Here is an 8,803-nt window from a genome sequence, read left to right as displayed (position 1 = left end):
ATGGAAAAGAACTGAAGTTTGTCAAAAATGACTTGAAGAGAGTAAGGGCAATTTGTAAGAAGGGGTGCAGTTTTGTTATAATGGCTAGCAAGGTAGGAAGTAGCCAAACCTTCAGATTGAAAACTTTAGTTGGGCACAAGTGTGGAAGGGCTTTTGGTAGCAAAAGTGCAAGTGTAGAATGGATTGCACAGGTTTTTGTTGACAGGTTTGTGAATGTAGGAGGCATGACAGTGATTCAAATCATAGATGAAATAAAGAAGTCATATAGTGTTGGAATAACTCATTGGAAGGCTAGAAGAGCTAAGAAAATTGCAATGGATTCTTTAGTAGGTGATGGAGAAAGACAATATGCTTGTCTTTATGACTATGTGGCTGAGTTGTTAAGAGTAAAGGCTGAAACCTTTAAATTAAGGCCAACCAACCCCAACCCACCTTGCCACCAAGGTTTGGGTCATTTTACATGTGTTTGGAGGGCTGTAAGGAGGGGTTTTTAGGTAGTTGCAGACCTTTCATTGGGGTAGATGGTTGTCACTTGAAAACAAGTTATGGAGGTCAGTTGTTAATTGCAGTAGGAAGAGACCCTAATGACCAGTACTTCCCACTAGCTTTTGCGGTGGTAGAAACAGAATGCAAAGACACATGAATGTGGTTTTTGACACAGCTCCTTGATGATATTGGAGGCATAGATTGTCAAAGGTGGATCTTTATTTATGATCAACAAAAGGTACTCTTTATTTAAGATAATGTTGATGCTATAATATTGCAGGGATGATGCTATAATATTTGTTTATTTTCATATCAGCATGCTATAATAGTTTCTTCGTACTTTAATATTGCAGGGATTGATGTCAGTTTTCGATGATATCTTGAATGGAGTGGAGCACAGACTTTGTTTACGCCATTTGTACAACAATTACAAGAAAAAATTTGGTGGTGGCTTGCTCATTAGAGACCTTATGATGGGTGCTGCAAAGGCAACATACCATAAGGAATGGGAAAAAAAAATGAGTGAGTTAAAAAATGTGAATGTTGATGCTTTTAATTGGTTGATGAGTATACCCACTAGAATTTGGTGTAAACATGCTTTTAGTGCATATCTTAGGTGTGATGTGTTCATCAATAACTTATCTGAGTCTTTTAATAGTACAATTCTAGTAGCAAGAGACAAACCTATAATTTCAATGATGGAATGGATTAGGTCATACATAATGAGTAGGTTTGCCAGCCTTAGAGAAAAAGTTGATACATATTCTGGTGATGTTATGCCTAAACCAAGGAAGAGGTTGGATAAAGAGGTTGAAAAGAGTGGCAATTGGCTTCCTGTTTGGGCAGGAGGTTCAAAATTTGAAGTAACTCATGGCTTTACAATGGATAAGTTCATAGTAGATTTAAGTAATCACACTTGTACTTGTTACTTTTGGGACTTAGTGGGAATCCCATGTAGACATGCTGTTGCGACAATTCATTACAAATTAGAAATCCCAGAACAATATGTTCATCCTTATTATAAGAAAGATGCGTATAGAACTTGTTATGCACCTATCATAACTCCTATCAATGGCCAACAACTTTGGCCTACATCCGAGTCTGCACCACTACTTCCTTCCATATATAAAACACCTCTTGGGAGGCCAAACAAATTAAGAAGGCGTGAAACTGATGAGTATGTCAGCCACTCAAAATTGTCCAAGAAACAAATTGCAATGAAATGTAGCAGTTGCAATGCTTATGGCCACAATGTTAGAAGTTGTAAAAAGGGGCAGAAAAGCAAGGTATGGGATATGGAACTTTTATTTACTACATTTATTTACAAGTATTTGATATGTAACTACCTTACTCATTTCACAGGAAATAAGGAATGCCTCTGCAACAACTTCTACTTCAGCTGCAAGACGATCTGCATCAACTGGAAGGGCTGGATGTGCATCAGTTGGAAGGGCTGGATCTGCATCACCTGGAAGGGCTGCATCTGCATCAGCTGGAAGGAGATCAAGAAGAGATGAGGAAGACATCCGTCTAGGGGGAACAAGACTGGCTGGACACATTATAGGGTCTCAAGCAAGTTGCAATTGATTTTCTAGTGTAGGAATCGACTTTTTGTACTCAGTCTGACCCACTTAGGGAGACTATTAGTAGTGGGTACAATATTTTTTGTCATGTACATTAAAGTAGTCAGGGACCACTAGCTATTGTTGGCTGAATTATTGTGTTGTTTATTGTGTTGAAGGACCACTAGGACCACTTTGTTAGGCACCATTACTAGTGTTGTATTCGATGCTGCTATATTATTCAATGTCTGGGATCACTTTTATATTATTCAATGTGTTATATTCAGTCTTTTAAAGGGTGCTTTATTCGGTGCATTATTCATATTCGGAGCTTTATTCTGGTTAATTTGTTGTTACCATCATCATCTAATTTGACTAAAGATTATATTATTAGAGTGTTTTGGATCATATTTTTATAACTGTGATATAGCTACCATTATAGAATAACTACCAAATTTTGGGGTGACATAGGATCCAGGAGACTATATTCCACCTTTGGGAAGCCATTCTCTAAGACTAGCAATGGCTGGATATTCAACACTGGAACGAATTCTAAGTCATTCTAGCCTCTTTGCCACAAATTTTCTCTTATTTCCCTTCTCAATCATGCTACTTTTATCATTGGGACTTGGAGTTGCTACTTCTGTGCTGCTTTCTGATGCAGCTGCACTCAAGTTTTTGCTCTCCTTCACTACTTTTCTTTCTTTCAATGAATGTTTTTTTATTAAGCTTTGTTCTTGCATCCTCTTCATTGCATAATCCTTTTCCTCAATGTGCTGAGTTGTATTTGTTCCTGAATCAGAACCTACTTCATCATTTAACTCACTTTCTTAATCTGTATGACACTTGCTTGACCATATTTTCTCAACTATACCCTTAGAACTGGAGTCATGTTTATCATCAAAAGCAGATGAATTATCCTGAGCAAGAGACTGCACAATATGCTCTGGAAACTGGTGCAGGAGTTTAATTCTGGCAATAGGCATCAATCAAGTTTAGGGTAGCCGTGGATTGGGATGAATGGTTTAGTACCTAGAATCCCCTTTTATTTTGAGACACTCCTTATACATAATTATAGAATGGATTTTGAGAATTATAGCTGTTTAAAATGAGAATTATAGCTGTTTAAACTTTGTTCCCTTTTATTTTGATGATTGAAAGCAACTGACATAGTGAAAATGAAAATTACTGCTGTTTAAACTTTGTTCACTGCTGAAACAAGTCACAATTGGATAAAGAAAGTTGCTCAGATCATAATACTTGATGTATAAACTGGTTTCTGCAAAAGTGTCATCTCAACCACTCAGTTCTGCATTAGTTCATACTTTTGCATAATTTCACAGTAAACAAAAACGCTTTAACCACCAATTGCTGCATTCTGAGTTTGTAAAACACACTTCATGTTAATTGCTTCTTCAAGTTATTGTCACATTCAGAAGTTCAACCAATTTGATATCTGTACTTAGACACAAACATTGACATTCAATCATGGGAACTCTCACTCTTATAAGACAAATGCACATAACAACCATTAGGGCAGGGGCAGAATTGAACTAGGCACAATTCAACTGAACTTCCACATTTTATTAAATTAAAAACTCCAAAGTACATCCACAACACAACATTACATATCTAATTACAATTTATCTTCAAGACAAACATAATAGAAAGCATTGCTATTAATGCCCACGACAATACAAAAAACACCAACATGATTTTGAAATTTTTTCTCTCTTGCTCTAATTTCTTCTTCAACTTCTCCTTCTTCTTCCTTAGATCGGACACAACATTTTCAATACAAACTTCAACTTCTTCACTCTTCCTTTGTAAGCTTCCTTCAATTTCAAAAGCTCCTTCATCAACCCATTCAAAGAAGTTACAGGTTGAGTTACTCTGCAAAATAAAATTACGAATCACGAATACAATTATCAACACAAAAAATAAAGCATTTCTTCTCACTTACTGCCCAATTTCTACATCTATAAAATAGTCTCCCTTTGTTCTTCAATGTAGTTGCCTTCAACAACAACAATCTTTCCCCACAACCACACATTTTTGAAACTAAGTGAGAGGAGGATCCACATGTTTGGGACATTTCAGAACCTATGCTCCTTGGTGTGCAAACTCCTTTATCAGCTTTCATCTCCCTTCAACAAAGATTAAGCAAAGAAAATGAAGTTCGACTACTACCACGATTGCAAGCACGAACACGAACCCTAACTTATGTCCTCCTCCAGCTCAAAAGAACGAGCCCTAACTTACTAAAAAAACAATTTCAAACTACAAAATAATTCCCAAATTGAAATTATCTTAACACATGGCACAAACGAACAACACGTGGCAAAAGTGTTAATCCATACGGACAGAAACGTTTGCCAGATCACCAAGTTTTTAACGGTGTTAAGTTTCAGGGACTAAAACCAAAGTTTGTTAAAGTTGGAGGACTAAATTGTACCTTAGTTTGAAAGAGGGACTAAAACCAAAATGGCTTGATAGTTCAGGGACTAAAAACATATTTAACCCTAAAAAAAATTATAAACACCAAAAAGAGAGAGAGAAAGATGGATAGAGGAGCATAAGAGAGAGAAAATAAATTGCAGACTTTTTTTGTTAAGTGAGTACAAAGCTAACGTCCGTTTCTGGGTATTTAACGGAATGTATTTGATTGAGCCAAATTTTATTAAATTTGGACGAAATCGACACTTTTAAACTAAATTTGGACGAAATTGATACTTTTTTATAAGAAGGGACCAACTTGACTCACTACAGCCAAACTAGGAACAAAGGAAGCAATTAAACCTTTTTTTAATATTCATATTATATATTATTTAATTACGGGATAAGTTATGTATTTTGAAAAAATTTAAAAGTACAGGATGCAGAGTTTGAATGTGTAGGGCTTGAAGGTGTAGGATGAAACCCTCTTTTTACCTAGTTATGTTTCAAGTAGATATGTCAATTTGGTCTCCCTTATATGGTTTGGTCCTAACCCACCTGGATTGGGGCCAGAAAAATTCACAGAGCCAAAAAACTCATCGTAGAAAAAGCTCACGAAACCAAAATATCTACAAAAGCCACGTGGGTTCATGGTCTTTTTTTTTTAAAAAAAAAAATATTCATTTTGAATAAAAAAAATATAATTAACTTCTAATTTGTTAAAAAATATTTACTATAAAAAGTATATAACGAAAGGACCATTTTATATATTTGACATTCAAATATTCAATTTAACTTGTTTTCAGGATATAAGTCAAATTAATTTTCTATCTAAAATTATCCTAATTGAAATTTAAGAGGAGATTTTCTCTGCTCTTAATTAAAAAAAAAAATGGGGCTTCTTTATTTTCTTAGAAAGCTATTGAAAAAGAAATTAAATATAAGTGATTTTCTTTTTCATTTTATACTCAACAAATCATGCTCATAACATATATAATAATTCCTTGTCCTAATATTTGTGTAGAACTGAGATTTTCACACAAATACGAGAACCAAGAAGGGATTAAGCCAACACGTCCCATTAACTAAACTTAATATCGTTTGAGATCAGTTAACGGTTGGGGTAAAATGTATGCATTTTTACAAAAATTATAACTCAATTGAGACAGTTCAAAACTTGAGGACCGAACTGAGATTTTCACACAAATATTAAGACCAATGGAAAGTTTAAGCTTAAGTAAAACCAAAAAACTCACAAACATAAATATCACGCTGCAGTTGTATTGGCCAATAGGATTCAATCTCGTCGTACTACTCACCCAAAATATTTACATTTTAAATGTCATATTATGTCTTCCAATTGAAAGTTAAAAATAAATTATTTAATGTGTGTTAGTTAAAGAATAGAAATACTGTAACATTTTGTCATTCTTTAGTACTTTAGGTCTATTTAAAATTTTCATTTTTTTATAAATTTTTAAGAAATTAACTTTCTTTTAATAATATATCTTAGGATTAAATATGTTTTTCGTTTCCCAACTATTGGCCGTTTTTGTGTTTAGTCTCTCTTCCAAAGTATGGTACAATTTAGTCCTTCAACATTAGAAAACTATGGTTTTAGTCTTTTTTACCAAATTTTTTAAACTTTATTTTCTGTTTCAAGCACATTACATTATAGTATTTGGATTGTTTACACTGTTTGACATATTTTTGCTTCAATGTTAACTGAGAAATGTGTTTGAAACAGCAAATAAAGTTAAAAAAAATTTGGTAAAAAGGACTAAAACCAGAGTTTTCTAAAGTTTAAAGACTAAATTGTATCATACTTTGGGAGACGAAAAACATATTTAACCCTATATTTTATGGTTATTTTTAAAGAAGATTATCAGAGTGAAAAAAACAAAATAAAACATAAGTTTAATTTACATATAAAATATTAATACTATTTTTGATCCAAAAATTTTATATAATAAATTTTTGAATTATTTTTAATTTTAAATAATTAAAAAGATATTTTAGAAGTCGAATAAACAAAACCGTGATTCTTTTTAAGAACGGTAAAAACAGTGCAAATATTAAATCAATTTAACATCTTATTATCTCTTTATTTTTCATTAGGATTACTTTGATATTACTAATTTATATAATTTTCTAATAATTGGTGTCTGCAATATAAGGTATGATTGTATTAAAATGGACAATAAAATAAAGCATTTTATAATATTTTAGTAAAATAAATTTGTAATACTACTTACATACCAGTGGTATAAAATTAAGTGTGTGGTTTGCAATTGTTTTTAATTATTTAAAAAGTAGTTATCTGGAATATTAAATATTCTATTATACTATAATTAATTAATTTTATTTAATAATTTGAAATAAGAAATCAATTATATGAGTATAAAATTTAGTACTTTTAATAGTTTATATGAGAAAGAGTTTGGTTTTCAAATTTTTTTTACTGTTTCACTTTATACCTCCAACCTCTCATCTACACTTCCAAAATTTTCAACTTTAATTTTAATTGTTCTTTTTTAAATTTTTTTTGTTAAAGTTACTTTGTATCCTTCTAATTTTTTTTTTCTTATTAAAGTCACCTTGTATCTTCTAATAAAATTTTAAAATATTTTGAAATTTATACTGAAATATGTATAGATTTTAAAATCTTTTTCATAAATTTCTTTAAATTCCTTTCTAAATTTAAAATTTAATAATAATATAATTTAATTTAAATTTTTAACATTATTTAACATATTTATATCTTAATTGTAATGACCTCAATTTTTTTTATCCTAATATATAAAATAAACTTTTAAAAACCCTTTCTACTTCAATTCCAGAAAAACTGATTCTCTCTCTAGAAACAAAATACCCCAAAATCCTCTGCCTTCTCACTACACTAAATCTAAACTGGATCATTCAATTTCTGATCAGAAAGTTCCTGAGCGTTCCTGGAGCTAAAAGCTACGTTCTAGGCCGATTGAATTTCTTGTTCTTTAATGGGTAAGTATAATTCCTTTCTTAGTACAACTCTAGGGTCTTGATCAATCCTTGGTCCTTGATGCATGTGATTCTTAGCATTTTCTTACAATTTCTAGTTTCAAATAGGTTCTGAATTTCTCCTCAATTTCCCAATTCTTGAATCCTTAGGTAATTCTAGCAATATCTTCTGGTATCGCGTACGATAGAGCTCCTTGGAGAATCTGCTGTTGCATTGAGGTAAGGGGAGCTAGTATTGAGTGTATTGCAATTGTTTGATTGTAGAAATGTATCATAGTTATGTGAAATTTTATTGCATGTGTGTAAAGAGGTTATTTTCCAATTGTGGTGTTTGAACCCCGTTCCTGTATATGAAACTGTTTGTACTGTGGGATGAGAAATATACCTTTGATTCATGATGAATGATTGTGTATTAGATTGGATATAATAGATGGAATGCAAAATTTTGAACAATGATGAATAAAATTCAGCTGTCTAGAATAATAGGTAAAAGATTTAGTGATTTAGGCATTTTAGGCTTAATTAAAGGAACTAGAGTAGCTATAATTTGAATATGGTAGGATATACTGTTTTGGTCAGTTTAGAACCTTTAGACAAGTCACATATGACTTATAACAAGTGCCAAATTGGTCTGAATTAACTTGGAATTGGTAAAATCAGAATTGGACCCTTAGGTTCATGAAATTGAAATTTTAGGAGGTAAATCCATGCATATCAGCTAGAGAATTGTGTTAGGATAGATTAGAAACATCTAGACAAGTCTAAAACATCATAGAGGTCGAGTTAGGATCATCCAAAGTTCATAATTTGGCCTAGAACAAATTCTGGGTGTGTGAGTTCCTAAAATCTGCAGAAATTCNCTCTGCAGATTATGCAGAGTCGCACAGCGCACCCTGTGCGCTCTGCGAATGACTTTTGGCAGACAAAATTCGCTCAGCGCACCACAGGGTGTGCGCTCAGCGAATTTTCTGCGACAGGTTGTGTATTTTTGATGTTTTTGANGTTTTGNGAGCTCTNGACNTCCGTTTTGGACGTTCTTTATGTCGTTCTGGGGGTTTTTGACCCTTCCGGATCCATTGGTGAGGGTCTCCAAGCTGTTTGAATTACTTAAGTATAGGTAATTATAATTGATAAAGAAATGAGTATTANTAAATGATGTTTCTTTGAAGATATGTAATGTATGAGTTATATATGTTTTATTATGCTTTTGAATGAGATTGTATGATTACTTGAATGATCTTTGAGGTATGAATTATGTGTGAATTAATATGCTTCTGAATGAGATTGAAAGATTTATTCAATATGAATTGGTGGAGTGA

At 32.5% G+C, this 8,803-nt stretch overlaps 1 protein-coding gene across 1 annotated transcript; it reads left to right on the top strand.

Annotated features, from left to right (window-relative positions):
- The first annotated feature begins 545 nt into the window (after nucleotides 1-545).
- On the top strand, nucleotides 546-2,073 carry LOC106754991. Its single transcript, XM_014637073.1, has 4 exons — nucleotides 546-551; nucleotides 662-724; nucleotides 840-1,772; nucleotides 1,849-2,073. The coding sequence occupies exons 1-4, from the start codon at nucleotides 546-548 to the stop codon at nucleotides 2,071-2,073; spliced, it is 1,227 nt and encodes a 408-aa protein (XP_014492559.1).
- The last annotated feature ends 6,730 nt before the right edge of the window (nucleotides 2,074-8,803 follow it).

The sequence above is a fragment of the Vigna radiata genome, unplaced genomic scaffold, assembly GCF_000741045.1.
Source record: "Vigna radiata var. radiata cultivar VC1973A unplaced genomic scaffold, Vradiata_ver6 scaffold_303, whole genome shotgun sequence".
In the NCBI taxonomy this organism is placed as follows: Eukaryota; Viridiplantae; Streptophyta; class Magnoliopsida; order Fabales; family Fabaceae; genus Vigna; species Vigna radiata.
This window is presented reverse-complemented; position numbering and strand designations above follow the sequence as displayed.

Excerpts from the sequence above, each read along its gene's own strand:
- LOC106754991 (XM_014637073.1), top strand. Across the intron at positions 725-839 it reads TTATTTATGATCAACAAAAG|GGATTGATGTCAGTTTTCGA; the intron begins GTACTCTTTATT and ends TTAATATTGCAG. Across the intron at positions 1,773-1,848 it reads AAAAGGGGCAGAAAAGCAAG|GAAATAAGGAATGCCTCTGC; the intron begins GTATGGGATATG and ends CTCATTTCACAG.